Below are 23,975 nucleotides of genomic sequence, written 5' to 3'. Positions count from 1 at the left end.
AAAACTTTAATGTTACAATTTTAAAGCTGAAACAATGATAAATATTACAATGTATTAAACAGATATCTATTGTGGTATCAAATATCCATATTTTTTTATCAAGAAATTGGCATACAGAAATCTACTGACAATGATATATACTCCAGTGTATTACACAGATATAATAGATATAATTCTAATATGGTATAAAATATTCATAATTTACTATCAGGTACTATGCATGCATGCTAAAGAAATATACTGCTGTGCAACTGATCTACATACCTTTCTGCACTGAGTTCCACAGTGACTTTCTCAAATGGTTGCAAGATTGTGCACATTTCTTGCACTGTGGTCCATTCCTCCTGGGACAGGTGGTGGACAGGTGCATTGGTGACGGCCAGGGTGGAGATTATGGCATTTTTACTGGCAATAAAGATTTTCAACATGTAGTAGGTGGAATTCCACCTTGTAGGACAATCCTGTTTCGGTCGGAGCTCCTCCATCTTCATTTGTAGTTGAGTCTCCTTCAGTTTTTGTGCCCCCACGGTGCTTCTGTGAAAGTATTCCACTGCCTCGTCTATCAATGATGGGCTTTGAAGCTTGCAGGGCATCTCTTACCACCAGGTTAATAGTATGGGCCAGGCATGGTAGGTGCATCCATCCAATGGTTTTTATAGCCTTAGTAACATTTGCCGCATTATCGGTTAGGCAGCACACTACTTTCTTGTCCACCCCCCACTCTGCTGCAACACTAAGCAGCTGTTGTGCAATGTTGTCTGCTGTGTGCCGCTCACTGAATTCAAAACAGTCCAGGAGGCAGGAGGCCACACGGAAATCCTCGATAAAATGGCAGGTTACAGACATATATGATACTGTCGTTCTTGAAGTCCAACAGTCTGTGGTTAAACCAACCCTATCTCACGGCGAATTCGTACTAAATCGCACGATTTAACCAAGTGGCTATTTCGTACGAAATCATACGAGCTGGCTCGTACGAAATCGTACGATTTGTTCATCGCATTTAACATACCCCATTTAACGGCGAATTCGTACTAAACCATACGAATATATTAAATCGTACTATATCCTACGATTTTGTTCATCGCATTCAAGAACAGTCACCCAATTCTCGTTCGCAGAACATCGCGATATTTATCAGCAGTTTTACGCGCAACATCTCGGTGAGTATTTATCACACGGTGGCTTGGTGATCGATATAAAGTGTATTATATATGTTCTTTATTAATCCAGTTTGGCTTCTAAATGTTCTCTGCATTCAATTGGTCATCAATATTACTTTATTGTTGTTCAAAATAATTTCCCAACACATTATACTGGTGATTAGCGGGTGATTAACGTTAGCATCCGGATTCACATAACGTGATAGCTAACGTTAGATCTTCGATTATTTTATTATATTCGTATTTTTGGAATTAATGGAAGTAACTACCACTGTACTGTGGTATTTTGTGTTTATAGTAGACAAATCTTACCATGTTTTTACCGCGGTTAGCCTATTTCTACTGTGGTATTTTGTAGTACTGTAAGTTACAGCAAACCTTGCTTTTACCATAGTAATTTAGTTCAGCCCACACAGTTACAACAACACTTACCATACTTTTAATACATTTTATGTACAATTCAGAAATCTTGAGACTTTGATATCCTTACTCCTTTTTCTTCACAGTTTTGCTTTGTATTGTCATATTATTAATTTAGTTTTATGATTGTGGGCGGACCTTGGCCGTTGTTGTAAATAGTTATACAAATAAAATGTTTAATAAATAAAGAATCCCCCCAAAATATCCAAAAGTTGTAATTCACTTTTTTTTTTTGTCTTTCAGTTACTTCACATACATCCCATACTACTCCTCCATCTATTCTACACGCTCCACAACATTTAAACCAACGGCTCTTTTAAGAGCCATCACTTGCTAAAGCTCTCCTACTCTTACACACAACCATACACACACCTCTCTCTCTCTCTCTCTCTCTCTCTCTCTCTCTCTCTCTCTCTCTCTCTCTCTCTCTCTCTCTCTCTCTCATATGGCACCTGGATCCACAACACGCCAGTGTAGTGCTTGCTACAAAGAAATCGGCAGTGCCTCCAAAACCTGCAAACACTGTGGAATAAAGATTATTCAAAAGAAAAACCTGAAAGCCCAAAAAGTAAAATTTGACGATCAGTGGGCAGCCAAATTGAAAAAAGATGGCAATTCTTGCAAAATTATGAATTGCGTGGACTTGCTTGTAAGTTTAATTTCATTTCAATATATGTTTTTTTTTTTTATTATTATAATAATTATTGCTACAACAATTCAGTAAACAGGAAAACATCTTTATTTGAGTATGTAGTATAAGAGTATAGTTTTTAATTTGCCTGTGTGCTCTTGCTTAAACCCTTTTCTTATCTCTTCTCAGCTTCATAAATTGGAATTACTGGGCCTCTCACCAATGCTCTTTATTACAACACAGAGAGGCCAGCATCACTCTACAAAAGTTTTTGTTAAAAACGTCAACGTTCAGAGCCATCCCTCAGTACCGGTCATGCAGAGACTTTATGAGGCTGTTGTAAGAGGTATTTATTTGTACATATTCGTTTACCTATTGAAAAGCTCTTTCTATTATAATGGTCCTTTTTCACGGATTGTGATGATGCATTTCCACAGTTATTAACATGGTAAATCTATCAAAGTTTATAATGTATATTATATTCACATATCAATCATAACATTATGACCACCTTACTAATATTGTGTTGGTCCCCCTTTTGCTGCCAAATCAGCAATGACCCGTCGAGGCATGGACTCCACTAGCCCTCTGAGACTTCCCAGCAGAACATTACCCAAAGCATCACACTGGCTGTTGCTCAAATTGCTCAAGAAGTTAATGCTGGTTCTGATATAAAGGTGTCAGAATACACAGTGCATTACAGTTTGTTGCGGGGCTGCATAGCCGCAGACCAGTCAGGGTGCCCATGCGGACTCCTGTCCAACGCCGAAAGAGCCAACAGTGGACACGTGAGCATCTTGCCTTGCTTGCCTTCTTTCCATAGTGCATCCTAGTGCAATGTGTTCCACGCACCCGGCCATCCACGTGAAGTAAAAGAAAACGTGCTTTATCAGACCAGGCCACCTTCTTCCATTGGTCAAACTGCGATGCACTGTGTATTCTGACACCTTTATATCAGAACCAGCATTAACTTCTTGAGCAATTTAAGCTACAGTGGCTTGTCAGTTGGATTGGACCATACGGGCCAGCCTTCGTTCTCCCCATGTAGGTAACACTTTATTTTAAGGTGCTTGTAATAAGCAGTAATTAACAGTTAATAAGACACTTATAAGACCTTATAAGATGCATATAAGCATTAACTACTTCATATAAGGGTTAATTAAAGGTCCAGGCCCTGAAGAGATCAGGGAAACTACTCCCTCTTGGGAAGGTCCATTTTTAAGTGACTGGGAGTTTGTGTTACCATTTATGTTTGTTCGGCTGTTCTAAAAGTGCAATGTATTGATACTTGAGAAATGTATTATTTAATTTAATTTATTTATTATCATTAGTTAATGCTTATATGCATCTTATATGCATCTTATAAGGTCTTATAAGTGTCTTATTAACTGTTAATTACTGCTTATTACAAGCACCTTAAAATAAAGTGTTACCCCACATGTATCACTGAGCCTTGGCTGCCCATGACCAAGTTGTGGTTCACCACTGTTCCTTCCATGGACCACTGATAGATACTGACCACTGCAGACCCAGAACACCCCACAAGAGCTGCAGTTTTGGAGATGCTCTGACCCACTCGTCTAGCCATCACAATTTGGCCCTTATCAAACTCACTCAAATCCTCACACTTTCCCATTTTTCCTGCTTATAACACATCAACTTTGAGCACAAAATGTTCACCTGCTATATACCACCCACTAACTGGTGCCGTGATGAAGAGATAATCAGTGTTATTCACTTAAAGCTTGTATCAGCGATTTCAGGACCAAAAAAGGCCCAAACATAAATCATCACATTCATCTAATCTTTCCTAACGATCCGCTAGCTGCCCGCCCCATAAGCATGCCGTCAAAAAAACACATCTCTTTAGGCAGCCTAGGCTCTGAGATCCGCACACAAAAACAATTGTTTTCACCACCACTCAAAACCAAAATAAATAGTGTTCCAACCAATCACTGACAGGGGGTGGGTGTTGTGAGGTTTTGTGCTTGTGCACAGCTGCACGCGAAGTCGGAGCTGAAGAAGAAGCCAGAGTCTATCAATGAATAAGAGAAATTGAACATGCCTGAGTCAATCCCCAAGAGGAGGAGGAGGATTAGGTCGAGGGAATACATCTCTCCTTATTCCAAGACACGAATACAAACCTCACAACACCCATCTCCTGTCGGTGATTGGTGGGAACACTATTTATTTTGGTTTTAAGTGGTGGTGAAACCAATTGTTTTTGTGTGCAGATCTCAGGACTGCTACTTGGGCGGAATGATTAGCGCAACACGCTGAGCGAACTCTCTGCTCCTCACCACGGGATTCTCAGGTGCTGCGATCAAATCACTCCGCTCCAAGTAGTGCTTCACGGACTTTTGACTTGAGCTCGGCGACTTCTAACTATTGGGGATACGGTGAATAAGTCCCAAAAAGTCGGCGTTTTCCTTTAAGCCGACACCATGCTGAAGGTGCTTGAAACGATTAAATCACCGCTAGGATAATAATTTTATAATGAATAATGCTTTTATAATTTTCTAAGAAGAATGTTTTTTTTTCCCCTGGAACAACTCAGCCTCTGCCACCAATGACTCCTCCTCTATGGTCGTGGATGCCGCCTCTGTGCCCAACAACTCTGCTTCTACGGCCGTCAACTTCTCTGCAGCCACCAGCCCGGACTGCAACAGTTTTTGTAATATGAGTAATTGTAATAAATGTATATATAATATTTTTAATTATAAATGTAACTGTTTTTTTCCTAAACCTCTACAGCCAATGGCTCCGCCTCTTCATCCGTGGAACCCATCTTTGTGGCCAATGGCTCCGCCTCTTTATTTGTGGAGCCCGTCTCTGTGGCCAAAGACGACTCCTATCCCGCCACCAGCCCGGAATGTAATTTTTTTTGTAATATTTATAATTGTTATAAATTTAAATATAATACTTGTAATTATAAATTTAACAGTATTTTTCTAAGAATGTTTTTTCCCTAAATCTCTACAGCTAACAACTCTGCCTCTGCTGCCAATGACTCCGCCTCTGCTGCCAATGACTCCACCTCTGCTGCCATTGACTCCGCCTCTGCTGCCAATGACTCCGCCTCTGCTGCCAATGACTCCACCTCTGCTGCCAATGACTCCGCCTCTGCTGCCATTGACTCCGCCTCTTCTGTCAATGACACCACCTCTGCTGCCAATGACTCCACCTCTGCTGCCAATGACTCCGCCTCTGCTGCCAATGACTCCGCCTCTGCTGCCAATGACTCCACCTCTGCTGCCAATGACTCCGCCTCTTCTGTCAATGACACCACCTCTGCTGCCATTGACTCCGCCTCTTCTGTCAATGACACCACCTCTGCTGCCATTGACTCCGCCTCTTCTGTCAATGACTCCACCTCTGCTGCCATTGACTCCGCCTCTTCTGTCAATGACACCACCTCTGCTGCCAATGACTCCACCTCTGCTGCCATTGACTCCGCCTCTGCTGCCAATGACTCCGCCTCTGCTGCCAATGACTCCGCCTCTTCTGTCAATGACACCACCTCTGCTGCCAATGACTCCACCTCTGCTGCCAATGACTCCGCCTCTGCTGCCAATGACTCCGCCTCTGCTGCCAATGACTCCGCCTCTGCTGCCAATGACTCCACCTCTGCTGCCAATGACTCCACCTCTGCTGCCAATGACTCCACCTCTGCTGCCATTGACTCTGCCTCTGCTGTCAATGACTCCGCCTCTGCTGCCAATGACTCCACCTCTACTGTAAATGACACCACCTCTGCTGCCATTGACTCCGCCTCTACTGTAAATGACACCACCTCTGCTCTCAATGACACCACCTCTGCTGTCATTGACTCCGCCTCTGCTGTCAATGACACCACCTCTGCTGCCATTGACTCCGCCTCTACTGTAAATGACACCACCTCTGCTCTCAATGACACCACCTCTGCTGTCATTGACTCCGCCTCTGCTGCCAATGTATTCTACATGCCAACCCAAAGGAAGCGTAGACAAATACATAATGGTAATGGTAATTATTTTTCCATCTTTATAATGCTGATACTTGTTAAATAAACTGCACTCGGCCCAATTGTAAATTTTTTTTTTAGATTGTTTAAAGTTGTTTCAATGTTATTTGTTTGTTTATTTTTGTTGTTAAATTCAATTGTAATTACAGATGTGTATTGTTGCATTGCAGAATGCTCACACAACAGCCAGGATGTGTACCATGGAGAGGTTGTGAGGGAGAGAGTTAGGGAGGTTGGTCAGAATCAAGAAAGAAAAAAGCCACTTCATTACTACAGATTATTCCTCTTTAGAACCCTCAAAATAATTACAATATTACAAGTGCCTTTTCTTACTGAAGCAGTTTCAGTAAATAATTGTAATTAGGAAAATCCCAATCCAGGGTATTATCCATATTTTTGTATTATTGTTAGGTAAACAAGTACATGAAAATTTAAGTAGCATAAATCAGTTGCTTTTATTCCTTATGCTGTATAGCCTGAAAAGGGCTTCAATTTGATGATATAACAGATGTTGATACATTTTTGTCTATCTGTTCTTTTAAAGGGAAGAAAAGAATTTCTTTTCCGATGGCAGCCTTGCGCATCCTGGTCAGTATACACATATATTTAGTAGCTTAATTTAACAATTATAAACCTTAGTATTCACCTAAGTAACTACCCTTCCATTATTATTAGGGTAATTTTGACCTAAATGTTTATCACTTTCTCTCTTTCAAAAAAATAATGTTTTGTAAATAATGAGAAGTCGTCCTCCTTAAAAATGCTTTTTTATGGTTCTTAAATGTATTTTAAAATTTCAAAAATACTGATGGAGTATTGAAATAACAGTATAGGTGTGAACACGTTTTTAAAGTTTCATTTTCTTTTTTGTTTAGTTTTACAAATGGAAAATTTAGAAAGCTCAGTTTTTTCATTTGCACACGTGGGAGGCACTAAAAAGCGTCTTTCATCTGATTGGTCAAACAGCTTTATTTTCACGAAGAGTCATTACGGCACTGGCAGTATGCATGCAATTTAATAAAATGTGGTTGTGGACCACCACTCACTGTTAATTACATATGCCATCTTAAGAACTATGCACACCAGAAATATGTTGCTGGCACATAATTAGTGCTTCTGCAACTTGCACAGCATCTTCGGATGACACAAGTGATCGCAAGCCATCATGCTGACAGAGAGTTTTGTATATTGTTTCTTATTATTTTTATATTTAATAACATTAATTATGACTTTTATCCAATGTGAAGGAACTATTTTCATTGCAGTTATCAGTGGAAACACACATTGAACTACTTAAAAATCATAACATGTTATTAAATATAAAACTAGCCTACTACAAACTACTGTAGCCTATTGCTTGCGATATCTCGTGCATCATACTTGCAGGCAACGCGTGGCAAGTCGCAGCAGCACTAATTATGTGCCCGGCAACATATTCCTCCTTCTAACGACGTGTAGGGAACAGCAAGTGGTGGTTCATAGCAATATTTTCTTAAAGTGTAAGCACATTAGCACTGATTTGTGCTGAACTTCGTAGTTGAGTTTTCATAATGGATTCTGCTATTTTCCTGTTAATCACTTTGAAGCTGTTTTGACACAATCTGTATTGTATAAAGTGCTACACAAATAAAGGCGACTTGACTTGGCAGTGCCATACCATCTTCCATTAGCATGAGGAAATTCATGCCGTAGTGGGGCATATGGGGCAGTTTGACCAATAAGATAAGCCTCTAACATAAGCCATGTCTGAATGAAATATAGAAGTCATAAACCAATTTGTAGAAACAAAGAAAAACTGTGAAATTAAGTGAATTGTCATTTTCCCATTGTAAAAAACAAAGCAAAAACAATATGTTTTTTCATTTCTCATTGTTACTTTCCAAATAGGAAAATAAAAGGGCAAAGCATACACAGACTGTGTGGACACACCTTTTGGCAAAGGTTGATTTCATAATATCATGAAATCTGTACTTCTGTCTGTACTTCTTCTTCTTTTTCCATAGTGGCAAGAAGTGGAGGAGTACCTGGGTCTTGGAGGAAGCTATGCAGTAGTTACTGTAGGGCAATACAGTCTTGTTTAAATTCATACACAAATTATGTCAATAGATATTAATAAATAAAGTATGTGTACTAATTGTGCTTCTATACATTTGGTTAGCACTATTTAAACAATCATACAGTGTATCCTACAATAAAGTTTTATTTGTGGCGTGTTGTATGTAAGTGTGGTGAATATTGTGTATTGAAGTATAAAATAATTTGATAATGTCCTGAGATATACAACTTAGTTTTTTTTATTTCTTGATTGATTTTAAAAAAAAAAAAATAAAACAATATAGAAACGTTTACCATGAATTTTTTTTTTTACTTGAGACATTTTTTGTCGTCATATTAATGACAATTGGGACAATAATGCACCAACATTTTATAACAATGTGTTGTGGCAAATACAGTAAATATGTCAAATTTCAGTTACATGAAAGTGCTTAAAATGGCACTTTTGGCACAACTTGAATGATCAACATGGATCCTATACAATCAAGAGCATGTAGGTTCCAGCAGTTGGGGAAGAGCATGGAGATGGAGAAGTATTTTTTTTATGAACTAGGCCTTTGAAATCGGTTCAAAATTGCCTAATTTCACACAGTTCTTGAAATTAATTTAGCTGAATAATTAAACAGAGTTGCTATACACTAGAATTTGAATTTGTCTCGTATATGAACTGCAGCATTCTCTTATTTTTACAGTATTGTTATAAGTTTATTACTGTGAGAGTGATTGCTTTGAAACAATCTATTGTATAAAGCACTATAAAGATAAGGGTGACTTGATTTCTGTTAACTGTATTGTAAGGGTGGATTTCCTGCAGGGGTTCAGGCTGCAAGACTGCCGAATGACTAAAGAAACGTTATTAGCAGGATGGTAGAAAACTACATTTCTTGTCTATTCCACCCACTGCTACTTATACCAGTGTCAGAAAAGTCAATACCAAATCAAAACTAGTTAGTACACTATTTGGAATTGTAAAAGTTTAATGACAACATATGGTTATGGTTACACTTAAAGTAGTTACAAAATAGATGTATGAGATGATAACTTAAACCATTAATTGTACCCAGCATATATGAAAAATGTTACCTGAGAGAGAGAGACAAAGAAAAGAAGAGGCAAAGGAAGAGATCCCCAAGAAAGGGACCCAGAGAATAAGAAGAGAACCAGAGCATAAAAGTGACAATCAGACAATTACAACTTCCCCCATTGTTTTAAAGGTGACAATTCATAGACCCCCAAAGTACACACATCTGGGCCTACAGGCCTTGATCACTATCAGCCCCTCTGTGTCTTTGGGATCTCCAAATGGTCCTTGTGGTAGAAAGAGGGGGTGGAAAACAATAAAAACAAATGTCTTTGTTCATTTCAAATATCTTGGATTATTTTTAATCCTACAGGGTAATGACAATTTCTTGCAGGATCACCCATTGCCACTGTTTAAGAAACAAAGAAATATAAAGAGATAATCAATTTGTAGCCTATATATTCATTGTTTACAAAATACATGTTCCCTCTATATGCTCATGATTAAGCTATCTGTCCCAGACACCACAGATGTTATCTGTTCAATCTTTTATCCTCAGGTTGACCCCGCTCTGGGCTGGGCGTTGTTCTGTTCCTTATGGCCAACTATAACTAAGAATCAAGAGTGGCCTACATAACCTTCTGCACAGTAATAACCAGACAGACTCTAGACAATGCCTTTGACATATATTATATAATGCTTTAATATAAATGACACAGTTTCATATACACAATGAGTAGAATACACGTCGGTTTAGTGTCCTTACACCCCTGGGGGCCCAGTAGTGTCCCATTGAAGAGCCAGAAATTTCACTTTTTAACTGGCTATTAATCAAAGTCTGATTTGTGTATTTAAAAAGAAACTTGGCAAGACAAATAGAAAACTATGCTTGCTAAATAATGTTGGACACAGTTGCCAGACATGTATGAAAAGGTGGTATAAATGTGTTCTAAAAAGTGTGTACAGTAAAATACTTAATTGCATCATAGCTCTCATATATCTTACAGAAGTTTGTCCAATTAACATATTTATGAAAATAATTTCTTCATAAAGGATATAGATTATTTAATTGAATCCCTACGAATTTAAAACTACCTTACCCATAAGCCCCTGTCATTCCACCACTGGAAAGGGAAAACGTTGCGCTGATACTTGTAGTTCTTTGAAGTGTGTAGTTAGGCTTAGGGTTAGGATCTCGGTAAAGGGACAATTTCCTTATAACACAACAACGCATTATTGTTAACTGACTATATTATTGCTGTAATAATAACAGCAAAACGTACTTTGGAGCACGAACCTCTTTTTAAAAGGGGTTTAAAGACAACACAGCCAGAGAGTCATGCTGGTGCTGGGCAGCCAATGACAACCCAGTTTAACAGGGACGCCACCCTTCCTTGTCCATATATGGTCATTTTTGACAGGATCTCCCGGCTTCATTTGAACTTATAGGTTTCTATCATATATATGATAATATAAAAATCGATAAAAAAAAAAAATCAGTTAAATATATTTCTTTCCATTACATATTATAATATAAATTAACTTTTTGTGTTTAACCTGACCCCCCCCCCCCCCCCCCCAGTAATAATAAATACAGTACATGCATTTTTAGACATCTACAATTTAAACATCAAAGTTTTATAGATATAATTTTTATTTGTGACAGAGAATATAAATATACAATGACATGTTGATAAAACATTGTGCAGAGGATCATGAATTGTAAATGATTATTTTTTAAATAGTGAGTAAAATAACAATAATGAGTGCAATACTAGTAATGTTTTACAATGTCAATTATGAATTTTATTATACAAAAATAATAACTTAACTGTAGAATCACATATTTGCATGTGTCTCTTGTTTCATCACGTAACAAAGACAGTAGAGATTTAATGGAAATGAAATGACAGTATACACTTGATGTTCAGGGTGTGTTAAGGGTATCATGTGTTAGCCACATTATGTCAAAACATGATCATTTGAGAAAACAGGTTTTTAATATAAGTTTTAACAAACAAACATAAAACATTCAGCAGTCTTTGATCTTAGATAACTTTCCACAAGTTATTTCAACACCTAAAGGATCTAATACACATTGCAACTTTTGGCTAGATGTTTGTGTCGATTTGAAGTCTGGACAAGTTGGCGCACGCTAGTTGCCAAAAGTCAGAAGTTTTATAATCTGTTCAGATTCAAAAAGATATTGTGTACTAGTGTATTCCATCCTCAGTGCAATAAAAGGCCATGGTGAGAAGGTGAAATCCATTGAAAACCAGCTTGTCGTGACTGATATTAAAATACTGACCAAATGGAGAAAACATTAGAGCAAGTTCACCAGAAGACAGAGTGGACACTTTATACTGACTGGGAAAACAAATCCTCTTCATCTCCATCCTCCTCCTCCTCCTCCTCCAAACCATACTGGATATCCTCCTCATTCATGTAATCATCTTCTTTCAGCTCACAATTGTCTAGTACACTACTGTACAGCTGACGAACAGAGGAGATGTGACTTTTGAGGTAGGATAGTCTTTTCATAAGTAGAGAGTGAAGTCCTAGTATTCCACTTTCAGAAAATTCACAGTCCTGTTCTGCAAGTAACACAAAAACCACAAAATAAATTGTGTCATTTTAATGAAGTAGTGTTCTGTAGTAATTGTCTGCTGAATATACAGCATCAATTAACTTATTCACCAGTGCAGGGCAGCAGTTATGGCAAATACAGTTAAAGAGCATGATATTGTAGATATACTGTGTTGTTGATGTTATTATTGCTTACACAAGATGAACAGGAAATTATGTAGTACTTACTGTTTTTTTTTATTTCAATAGCAATATGGCTTGAATGATCATTTAGAACAGAATGTTCTCTTTTGAGGCTTTTCCAGTGATTTTTGATCTCTTTTAGGACAATGCACTCCTCTTCGGTAAGGCGGTTCAGGAGCATCAGTTGGTCAAAGGCCTTTTTTTTGGTGATAAGATTATCTGTGAAGATGTTTACAAATATAATGCAAGGAATAGTGCATCAGTTTACTTTGTAAAAAGTCTGTTAAATATATTAATGATAAATTAATCAACAGTTTATATTAGAGACTATATTACATTTCATTAATGACAACTTTCAAAATAAGTTTTTAGAATACTGATAGATATAATGGATAAGTTATAATGGGTAAGTTACTGCATTTGGTCATGAGGGACTAGATATCCGTAAACTGTTGCAGAGCAAGTAATAACTTGGTACAGCTGAGGCAAATGGTGATGCACAAGAGCATAAACAATATCCACTGTAAGCAGATAGGTCAATACATATATCAGAATTTAAATAAATAACAACAAGAGGTACCACGCTCATCCAGTAGCCATGGCCATGCATAACTCTCAGATGCCAGAATTGCATCAGCTGACTGCAGTTTTTCAGGTGCAGCCTTGTTGTATTCATCTACAGCTGCACTAAGTTTGGCTTTTTCCTCCAAAATCTTTCTGCGGAGTTTGTGTCTTCTCTTGTTTCCATCTAAAAAGACAAAAGCATGCCATAATATGTTCTATTTAGACTTAAAAAAAAAGTTATATAAAGACAATTGTTTTTTATTTAAATATGTATTTTGCATACTGCTTTCTCATAATTAATGTTTGAAATACATAACACATTTATTTTTTTCCCCCAAAGTTCTTGAGTTTAGTACTATCCAGGGTCTCACTATTATAAAACAATGCAACCTAATGTTGAAATTGTTAAAAGCTTTAAAATTATTTAATGTTTAAAGTGCTCTAACCTGTTTGACGGTAAAGGTTTTGCTTCCTCTGCCTGATGCTCACATAAAGCGTCTCAATCACCTTCTGCAGCCCCTGTTGACTGCCTGTGTTCTCCTCACTTGTTGCTAAATTATTGATATATTATTGATATTATTGATATACTTTTAACGATAGAAATAAAAATGTACATTTAGGATTAAATCAGAAGTATAAGGATGAAGGTTAAATTCAAGTATAAACAGAAAAATCATACAGTTTTTTTTAAAAGTATTGTGCTATGGTAATCTAAAACATGACTACCTGTATCAGCCCACTGCTTGATTTCATTAATCCAGCTTTGAAGCTCATCATCCGTTACAGCCAAATCTGCCTTCATTGCATCAAGGTTTAAGGACTCCTCCTGAATTTTTGCTTTTGTCTAATGAATAACAAAACAGCATTAAGTGCATTTATTAAAACATTAAAAGTACTGACAGATGCATACATGATTAATGAACATGGGCATGGAAAACAGCATAAAACGATTTTATAAGTAGCAAAGGTTTTGAGTTTCTAGTGTTTGTTCTATACCACGTACCTACTTGTTTGCACTACAAACTGCAATAGACATAATTAAACACAAAAAAATAGCTTTCATTAAAGTATACCTTCATTAGTCTTCGGGACAGCACTTTTGATAGGTTCTCAATTTTGCGTTGGTTCCATGCCATGGCCTGGATAGTAATAATGTCTGTTCTAGCTAGACAATACATGATAAAAAAAAATCAATAGTGTTAAAAAATCAATTAATGTTACTATTTTCATGTTTTGATTTATTTAAAATGCAAATATGAAAATAGCCTTGGACTTGCGCTAACACCTCTGGGCATGGATACAGGATCAGGCAAAAGTTTAATACTAATGCCATTCAAAAACTAATGTATTTTGTGTGTACCTTTAACTTATATTTGGTAACTTTCTATTGTATGTTTGCAGCATACCCTTACCTCCTTTGGTCATGTATTTGCTGCATATAGCAGTTCTTGACAAGAAGCTGTTCACTTGTTCGACCTCTTCACCCAGGGTGGTGCCTGCTCCATCTTGGTTTCGACCACCCCACTTAATCTTGTGCATGGATCAAATATTTAACAGGGTTAAAATAATCTCAAAAATGTGCTTTGGAATATAAGCATCAATTACTGAAAATAAATACTGAAGTCAAATTAGTATTTTTATTTTCTGGAAAACAGTTTACCTCACATTTCCAAGAGTGGGCCTTAGCATGCATTACTGACAGAAATGGCTTCATGTCCAGGAGAGGAGAGAGCTCTGGACAATCACTAACAACTCTCCGCAGGTATGGCCAGTACTTGCATATTACATCAGTGCACATGAACTGCACATTCTTTGGAGTCAACTCCTTTTGCAGAAACATGGGATATGCAAATATTTCTCCCCTCATCATGTTGAGACTTCTCAAAAGCACACCATGTCGACAGACAGCCACCTCCATGCCCTCCTCATCCAACTTGTTGGTTTTCTTGGGGACGGACTCCCGTGCTGCAGTCCACTGACTCGTTCCACAGACACCCTTTCCAACTGACTATCAAGATGAGAACAAAGTAAAAGAAAAACAATGTGATGATTTAACAACACAGTATTAAATCACCTATATGGATAAATGTCTAAATAAAGATGTGTAAATATATGTCAGTCTGTTGGCATTTTTTTTTTTACACATTTCTCAAATTGCCACAAGTGAATTTTTGCTTTACTGCAATTTCAAGCCATACAAGATGGCAAAATTTTACCATTCAATGCATTGTTCTTAATTTTGCTATTGTAGTTAAGTGAAAATTTGCATTCCTATTGTTTTTAGGATATACAGTACAATTTTAAAGATAAGACAAAACAGCAATACAACTTACATGCTTTGTCTTTTCATGAATGTAATCCACAAACTCAGAAACTTCTTCATCCTCACAGACAAAGACACCCTTAAACAAGCCGTGATCTTCATCCCTTGAAAATAATCCGAAGGGCTTCATTGAATTATCTAATGAAAAACTAACTGGAATAAAATATTATTTTGAAATGCTTTTTGAAAGACAGATATATGTAACTTCCCCTACCCTCTTTTGAAGCGATACATTTTCCTGTTACCATCTACTGCCACAGCCAGCATAAATGGAGAACAGGCTGGACAGTCAAACACTTTCAGTCCACAGAGCTGATCGATTTCGAACTGGCAGTATCTCCATTCGAAAAAACTCCTTTGAAAAGCATCTGCGCATATCTTTCCATTCTATAAAACAAAATCAAAAACCATATAAGAAATAGCTCACTCCCAAAAAAGAAAAGATAAATAATTTGGTTATTAATTAAATTAATACTCGGCCAAAGAACTCTGTCCGCTGTTCTAGTAAACTGGTGAAGGACTGTCTAGACATTCCAGGAGCAGTCAGTTTCATGTGGTCATAGGACACAAACACATCTATTTTATATAGCGTTTCACAGCTTGCTGTGGCAGGCCAGTAACCAGACTTGATCAGTTGCGGGATGCTGGTTGTTCTGCTCACAAGACATTTTGGACAAGTGAAGTGTGGCAAGCTGACATTGTAGCGACCTATTGAAATAACAATGTATTTATAATGTATTTGTAATATAACAAAACAAACAATCATTAAAATATTTGTTTTTTGTTTGTTAGTTTTACACAAGACTCACCATCGATTCCTATGAGAATGGCCCTTTTACCTTCTGACACCTCAATGGAATCAGTGGCACATTGGCACATTTGCTCAGGTACCTCAAGAGGCAAAAGGCAATCTAGAAAAGAAAAATTAAGTTACAATAAATAAAATTGTTTTATTATTATTATTATTATGACTACATGGAAATTCACATGATAGATTCTAAGGTTTTATAATTCTGAAAAAAAAGAACTACATACTTTTTTCTTCAAAATGGAATTGGCCACCTTCATTATCCACCTTCACCAAAGTTGTTGGGGATAGGGGCTGCAAGAATCCTTTCACATCTGTCTCTCGGTTGTGAAGTTTCCTTTCATGGGCCAGTATATCACAGTCTGCACAGTACAGCTGTTTAGGAATGCAGTCCTTACAGCGGATAATAGACCGCTTCAGTCTGCAGTGCTGGCATTGCTGGATCTCTGTATACTCAGCCGTCAATAAAGACTCCACTATCTCTGGCCTCAAAGCTGCCCACTTCTTTTTACTCTGGGCCATTCGAATAGACCAAGTGTTGGAGGAAGACGGATTTACGTACAGAATGTCTTCACTCTCAGCTAGCAGATCCTCTACCTCTTGATGAAGAGTTTCTGTATGCGAAAAAACGAAATACAATTATAATGTACAGTACATGACAGTTGGTTAGATTGATAATTACAAACCAGTAATGACACAATAATACACACCAATATCTTCAACAGCTGGCCAAACAGTGCGAGCAGACAGTGATGGACTTTCACCTGAGAACAATGAGACATAACAATTAATAAACAATAACTCTGCATGATTTGTGAAAATTGTTGGTGTTATTACTCTCACCATGATCAATGTATCCTTGCACAGACTCCAAAGAAGATGTACTAACTGAATTGTTGATCTTTGTTGCTATAAATATAGATACAGTACAGGCAAATTATAGTACTACACATTATCAGAGGAGAAACCCATATGAACTGCTAGAATACATTGTGCAAATTATAGCAGACATACCATTTTTTTTTTTGCCTTTGTAGATTTTGTCCTTCTCCGTTTAGGCACAAGATGCCCATACTCATCCCTCTCCACAAAAGAGAACGGCTTGAGAAGAGTGCCACGGGCTCGTTTGGTCTTTTTTTTTCTGCTGGAAAAAAAATAAATAATAGAAAATTGGAAATAAAAATGTTGAAAGAAATTGTTGAAATGATTGAAAGCAGGGACTTGGAAATCTACTAACAGATAATAATAATAAAAAAACATTTATTAAAGCAACTTAATGTAAATAAAAAAAGTAACTAAATGAACAAGAAAACTAATGTAATTAAAATTACCAGTGGAGGATTAAACGTTTGTAGAATTTGTTCAGCCTCTCTGGTAGCTGCTTCAAGTTCAGCATTGTCAGCTTTGATTTCAAGATCCCTTGAAATAATTCCAGCTTCCTGACATAATTGGTCAAAACCCGATGACATTTGACAAGATGCCATATTGAAGAAAAGAAGAGGAAAAAATAGGCAAAGAAATATTGAAAGACAGACAGAGAGAGAGAGAGAGAGAGAGAGAGAGAGAGAGAGAGAGAGAGAGAGAGAGAGAGAGACAGTGAGAGAGAGAGAGAAGTGTGTGTGTGCGTGTGTGGGGTTGTGTGTGTGGTTGTGTGTATGGTTGTGTGTGTGGTTGTGTGTATGGTTGTGTGTAAGAGTAGGAGAGCTTTAGCAAGTGATGGCTCTTAAAAGAGCCGTTGGTTTAAATGTTGTGGAGCGTGTAGAATAGATGGAGGAGTAGTATGGGATGTATGTGAAGTAACTGAAAGACAAAAAAAAAAGAAGTGAATTACAACTTTTGGATATTTTGGGGGGATTCTTTATTTATTAAACATTTTATGTGTATAACTATTTACAACAACGGCCAAGGTCCGCCCACAATCATAAAACTAAATTAATAATATGACAATACAAAGCAAAACTGTGAAAAAAAAGGAGGAAGGATATCAAAGTCTCAAGATTTCTGAATTGTACATAAAATGTATTAAAAGTATGGTAAGTGTTGTTGTAACTGTGTGGGCTGAACTAAATTACTATGGTAAAAGCAAGGTTTGCTGTAACTTACAGTACTCCAAAATACCACAGTAGAAATAGGCTAACCGCGGTAAAAACATGGTAAGATTTGTCTACTATAAACACAAAATACCACAGTACAGTGGTAGTTACTTCCATTAATTCCAAAAATACGAATATAATAAAATAATCGAAGATCTAACGTTAGCTATCACGTTATGTGAATCCGGATGCTAACGTTAATCACCCGCTAATCACCAGTATAATGTGTTGGGAAATTATTTTGAACAACAATAAAGTAATATTGATGACCAATTGAATGCAGAGAACATTTAGAAGTCAAACTGGATTAATAAAGAACATATATAATACACTTTATATCGATCACCAAGCCACCGTGTGATAAATACTCACCGAGATGTTGCGCGTAAAACTGCTGATAAATATCGCGATGTTCTGCGAACGAGAATTGGGTGACTGTTCTTGAATGCGATGAACAAAATCGTAGGATATAGTACGATTAAATATATTCGTATGGTTTAGTACGAATTCGCCGTTACATGGGGTATGTTAAATGCGATGAACAAATCGTACGATTTCGTACGAGCCAGCTCGTATGATTTCGTACGAAATAGCCACTTGGTTAAATCGTGCGAATTAGTACGAATTCGCCGTGAGATAGGGTTGGTTAAACAGACAGCTGGTACTTTTGACACCCTTCTCTTCAAAGATGCTGTCTCCGTGTCATACATATCCGTGACCTTCTGGGCTAGTGCCTTCCTACTTGGAGGAATGTAGGAGGGGTTGAGTGCATGTGAATATTTTTTTAATCCTGTGTCCTCCACTATTGAGAAAGGCTGGAAGTCAGTGGCTATCATCTTTGCCAGCTCTTCGTCTATCTTCTCCTGTCTTAATGGGGTCAAGACAGGAGGTAAATATTGACTGATGGATGTCTGCTTTCTTTTTGGTCGTGTGGTGGGTCCAGTGGGGTCAGAGGCTGCTGTGGCTGCAGTTGCACTTGATGTGGAGGCAGAGGAGGCAATGGACACATCAGTGTCACTGTTGTTGTCTGAGTCTGGCTCTGCTCTCAAACCTGTGAGCTGCAGTGTTGGGTGTTGAGTCTTCAAATGCCTGTGTAAATTATTTGTTGACCCAGACTTAAATGAAATTACTTTTTGACAAATGCTGCATTTAGCCTTACTGTTTTCTTCGTGAGAAAAGTGCACCCAAATGCTGCTCCTTTTCCTCTGGCTCATTTTCAGACGTGTCACGTGTGTGTCTTCTTCCTTCGAACGACCCGCTATCCGCTATGACGTTGGCACTGAGAGAGAGGCACTCGCACGTGTATTTTTTTTTATTTATTTTTTTACTGGAGTAACCATGTGACGGCAGCGTGCACAAGTCATTGGCTCCGCTCCTACCCAATGACAGAGGCACGTAGGGGTTTTTTCCACTGGAGTACTCACGTAAAGGATGTGCGCACTGCGCGCGTGCACAACTGACAACTATCATCATGCTGTTAGGCAGTAGCACCCCTGCGCTGGGTGCGCCCCTTCCCCTATAACTGAGGAGCTAATTTGTGTGCATCTGTGTGAAACACGCATAGGAAAAAAAAAACGACAGAAAGAACGGCTCCCCTCCAGCCGGGACTCGGCTCCCATCGTTCATGTTTATGAGCCGTTCAAAAGAATCGGTTCGTTCGCGAACGTCACAACTCTAGCAACCATGATCATGCCAAAAAGTAGCCTACAGTATTTACTTACCGTATTTGTTCCTCAGGCTTCCCTAACGTGATTGGTACCATGGACTGCACACACGTCCCCATCAAGGCCACACCTGGCCCCAATGAAGGGGATTTTGTGAACCGAAAGGGATTTCACAGTTTAAATGTGCAGGTAAGTTACTATTACGATTCTTAATATTCCAGATTAGAAATATATTTAAAAAAAATAAAAAGTAATGTAATCTAAAAGTATGTAGTTGACTGATTACAAATATTTTAGTTGGTGTGTGACTCCGTGTTCCACATCACAAATGTGGAAGCCAAATGGCCTGGTTGTGTGCATGACTCCAGGATTTTCAGAGAATCACATTTATGCACATTTTTTGAACGTGGTAAGGAAAAAATTAATTTCAAACTCACTGTATTACATAATTTTATTCTGAGCCTAACAAAACTGCATTTTTCCAGGTGCATAGGACGGGATCCTGCTTGGTGACTGGGGCTATGCCTGCAGGCAGTACTTCATGTCGCCATTCCCTGACCCAAACCCCGGAGCACAAACCCGTTTCAATACACCTCTAGCCAGGACAAGGAAACGCATTGAAATGACCTTTGGGCAACTAAATGGAAGATTTCAGTGTTTGAAGGGTCTGAGGGTTGCACCTGACAGGGCCTGTGTGTGACATTATTGTTGCATGTGCCATCCTCCACAATATTGCCACCATCAGAAAGGAGAGGACCCCTGTGGTGGAAGTGCAGCCTGATGAGGACCTCCAGCCAGTGCACTTGGACCAACCTAGTGGCAGAGCTGCACGGGACAGAATTGTGGAACACCATTTTATTTTTATTTTTTTTATTTTTTTAACACACATAAACCTTCATTAAATTAATAATAGAAGACAAGACAACATGCTTAGTTCATTGAGTTTTATTTCAATTATTGTTTCTCAAGAAAAGCCAGTGATGTTCATCTTTTGCCTGCAATAATATATATTGTTATGAAAGGTCAGCAATAGTACTCTTTGTGAAAAATAGTGTTTTAGCACTTACTCTTAAGTTCCTTTTGAAGCAACTCAATCTCTAGTGCCAGTTTTTTCTTCTTTAAGGTGTCAAGTTCTATTTCTCCCCTTAATTTTTGTTTTTTAAGATCAAAATACTACATTTTCTGGTGAAGATTCTGTTTATATAGGGTACGGATATCACCCTGTGCCATTAAAAAAAAAAACACACACAAGCCTCATGCAACAGAAATAAAAAGGAAAAGTAGACTGGCCACCTCTGTATCACTTTGTGCTGTAGGTAGGCAGAGTAAGGAGGAGTTAATTACCTGAGTAATGTGTTCGGCCTTCACAAAGCAACTAACACCCACCTGGAAAACCATGACATACTCCTTGAGAATAGCCAGCACACCCATGTAGATGCTGAGCCGTAGGACTGTTGTCGTCTCCTCATGCCACAGCTTCTGACATACCCTCTTTTTTCTTTCACGGCCTTGTGGAGTCATGCCTGTGAAAGATGAATTAATGTAAGTGTAAAACACAATACATATTCCTCCTCCTTAGTAACTTCATAACAAGTTTAAGTGCTAATTATTATAAGGGATTGGAACATCAAGTCTCATCACCTTTCCTGTTGAGTTCCTCCTGAACCACCTTGATACTGGCTCTTGCCGCCTGGTTGACCTGGTACTTTGTGTACATCAGTTCCAAAGGCGTCCTATACAGCTCATATACCTATACAGAGGTAGCCATAATAGAGGACTTTGTACGCAGGCGTCATGGTATGGGTTGCCACGCTGGCATCGTATGCAGACAGCCAGCGATGAGTAACAAAGCCCCTCTGTGGGATGGAGGCGTGGAGATTCAGAATCATAGCTATCTCCTTGAGGTACATCACCTGACAAAAGACATAAAAAGATTTTCAAAGAAACACATAGACATTCTACACATTCCATAGTTTTACCACAGTACAGTACAGTAGGGTCAGCAGCCGTGGTCTAGACTAGAGCTGACAAATTCAGGTTATACCAAATTCACATACGTGGAGTGTGCTACTATGAGTGCTCAACAGAGGGCAGTAAAGCGCTGTAGTGTCAAATGTGCTTGGCATTTTGTTTACCTGGGCCCGTATGTATAAAACTTCTTAGAAATGATCTTAAGAATAGTCTTAAGCTTTGACTTAAGTGTAAAAAAATACTTAGTAAAGAGTAGGACTTTTCTAAGAGTAGGAGACTTTTATAAAGCAGCTAAAAGCAACTTTCAGTAAAGTATAAGACTGATTCTTAAGTGCCGACCGAAGTGGGACTTAAGTGCTGCAAACTAAGGACTACAATGATGTGAACCCAAAATGGCCGCCCTCACCCTCTGAATCAGCCAATAGTGAGCCTGCAAGGGTGAGGTCACAGCAGCATGACACCAATTATTTAATGCAATTATAATAAAATAATTTAATTAAGACACTGAAACTTTAATATTTAAATATATTTTTTTAAATGGCTTTGCATTGTGCAAAATTATCACAAATTAGTATTGAAGGAAAATTGCCAGATTCACCCTTTATTCAAATTGTATTAAAAATGTGTTCAATATTTTGTAAGCGTATTGTGTAGTTGTGCCTGGAGTCAATTGTTTATTTGTGATAACACAATGAAACATTCCAAACTGACATCATTTTTAGCCAAGCTGTCATACAAATAAATTATGAACAGGTGAAAAAACAAGAGAGGAAAATCAAATATTAATAAATGATTATGTTCCAGACAATATATTATTTTTTTTCTCCTGTGAGCTTTTTAATTGTAATATCTTTATTGTCCACCAAGGTGGAAAATTGTCTTTGGCTCACCAGCCATTAAAATAAATATACAGACCATAATAGAAGACAAAGACATAAAACAGACAGATCACAATTTATAAAAAATAAATACATAATCACATTTCATACTATAGTCATTTGGATTATCATTTACTTGCCGAGTTGAGAATTTTAACAACATTTGGAATAAAAGACCTCTTAAACATATTTTTATTTGCTAGAGGGGTTCTGTTGCGTCTACCCGATTTCATGGGCTCAAATTGACTGAAGAGAGGATGAGAACTATCTGCAAGAATATCCTTGCCTTCTTCACCCTTTCAGCATAGAGCTGCACTAGTGGCCTCGGTTGTCTGCCAACTATTCTGCTTGCAATTGTCACAATTCTGGCAAGTTTGTTCTTAGATCTGCAATTTAAATGATCATACCAGGCTCTCTACCATGGATTTGTACACAAGTTCTAAAATATGCTGACTAACTCCAAGGCCACTAAGTTGTCTAAGAAGAAATAAACGTTGCGAACACTTTTTAAAAAGGTATTCTGAATTATCAGCAAAATTCATGTGTGAATCAAGAATTGAACCTAGATATTTAAACTTCTTCACAATTTCAACTTGTTGACCCACAAGTGAAATTGGCTGGATTGACATATCTGCTTTTGGGCAGATAGCCAATTATTTTGTCTTTGCCACGTTAATTTCTAGTGGGCTAAAATGACACCAATTCTCCAGGGCCTTAATATGAGCCAGATAGGCAGCATCATATAACAAATTAGTTTTGTCCAATATGCCCACTAAGGCCATATCATCAGCGTATTAGAACAATCTAAAATGTTCTTCTTTAATCGTAAACTTATTAGTAAAAAGAGAGAAGAGCACATGGGAAAGGACACAGCCTTGTGGGCAACCTGTACTTAAAGTTAGCATATCAGACACAGTCCCTCGAACACAGACCCTCTGTGTACGACAAGAAAGAAAATTTCTAATCCAGCGGACTAAACCTGTATTAACATCCAGATCAACCAGTCTTGTTAAGAGAATATGAATCTTCATTGAATTAAAAGCCGAGCTAAAATCCACGAATAAAACCCTGACATATGCTTTGGGATGCATGAGATGTTTTGTAACTGTATTAAGCAGTGCCAGTACAGCATCATCTGTACCTCTGTTACTCTTATATGCAAACTGAAGTGAATCTAAGGTGACAGTCGAAGTTAGATGATTAGCTAAAACTCGTTCCATAGTTTTACACAATATAGAAGTTATTGCAATGGGCCGGAAGTCATTTGGCATGCTCGCCCTTGGCTTTTTTGCCACAGGCCTAATTATTGAGTACTTCCATAATTTTTGCACTTTATACCTGTGTCCAAAAGTAATTGGAACAACCTTGCAAAAACTCCTTTTAGTTGAGAAGCACAATCTTTAAGAAGGCATGCTTTTAAACCATCTGGGCCAGTGGTCTTATTAGGCCTTAGTTTACAAAGGCTTGCCATGACATTGGCCTCAGTGATAACTATTGATGATTCTGCAGGGAGATTATTACATATCTCATAACATTCAGTCTTGCCTTCCACAGTGTCAAATCTACCATAAAAGTATTTAAATCATTAATAAAACTTTTACTTACACAGTTA

The 23,975-nt window shown here is 37.9% G+C and overlaps 3 protein-coding genes across 4 annotated transcripts in view; 1 reads left to right on the top strand and 2 right to left on the bottom strand.

The window, feature by feature from the left end:
- The window catches only part of cct2 (chaperonin containing TCP1, subunit 2 (beta)), a 285,779-nt gene that overhangs the window by 198,834 nt on the left and 62,970 nt on the right, over positions 1–23,975 (top strand). The window contains exon 17 of one of the 2 annotated variants that reach the window (XM_056234731.1): positions 22,677–22,687. The exons of the other annotated variant lie outside the window; for it this stretch is intronic. The gene's annotated coding sequence lies outside the window, so the exon portion shown is untranslated. Of the gene's footprint in view, positions 1–22,676; positions 22,688–23,975 lie in introns of those variants that run through there. 2 annotated transcript variants of the gene reach the window in all.
- LOC130071045 (uncharacterized) lies at positions 11,652–14,660 on the bottom strand. The gene is made up of 8 exons (XM_056235660.1): positions 14,287–14,660; positions 14,039–14,156; positions 13,700–13,791; positions 13,353–13,470; positions 13,073–13,177; positions 12,643–12,810; positions 12,108–12,281; positions 11,652–11,887 (listed from the first exon to the last, which is right to left on the bottom strand). Exons 1-8 carry the CDS (start codon positions 14,542–14,544, stop codon positions 11,652–11,654), a joined length of 1,269 nt encoding a protein of 422 aa, XP_056091635.1. The 5' UTR covers positions 14,545–14,660.
- Positions 14,692–16,668, bottom strand: LOC130071036 (uncharacterized). Its single transcript, XM_056235649.1, has 8 exons — positions 16,601–16,668; positions 16,468–16,521; positions 15,985–16,371; positions 15,759–15,860; positions 15,425–15,657; positions 15,164–15,336; positions 14,960–15,053; positions 14,692–14,700 (listed from the first exon to the last, which is right to left on the bottom strand). The coding sequence occupies exons 3-8, from the start codon at positions 16,277–16,279 to the stop codon at positions 14,692–14,694; spliced, it is 906 nt and encodes a 301-aa protein (XP_056091624.1). The 5' UTR covers positions 16,280–16,371; positions 16,468–16,521; positions 16,601–16,668.

This window comes from Rhinichthys klamathensis, unplaced genomic scaffold (assembly GCF_029890125.1).
Source record: "Rhinichthys klamathensis goyatoka isolate OS25496 unplaced genomic scaffold, OSU_Roscu_1.1 h1tg000018l_1, whole genome shotgun sequence".
Classification (NCBI taxonomy): domain Eukaryota; kingdom Metazoa; phylum Chordata; class Actinopteri; order Cypriniformes; family Leuciscidae; genus Rhinichthys; species Rhinichthys klamathensis.
Note: the sequence above shows the minus strand (reverse complement) of the source record. Positions and strands in the feature narration are given on the sequence as shown.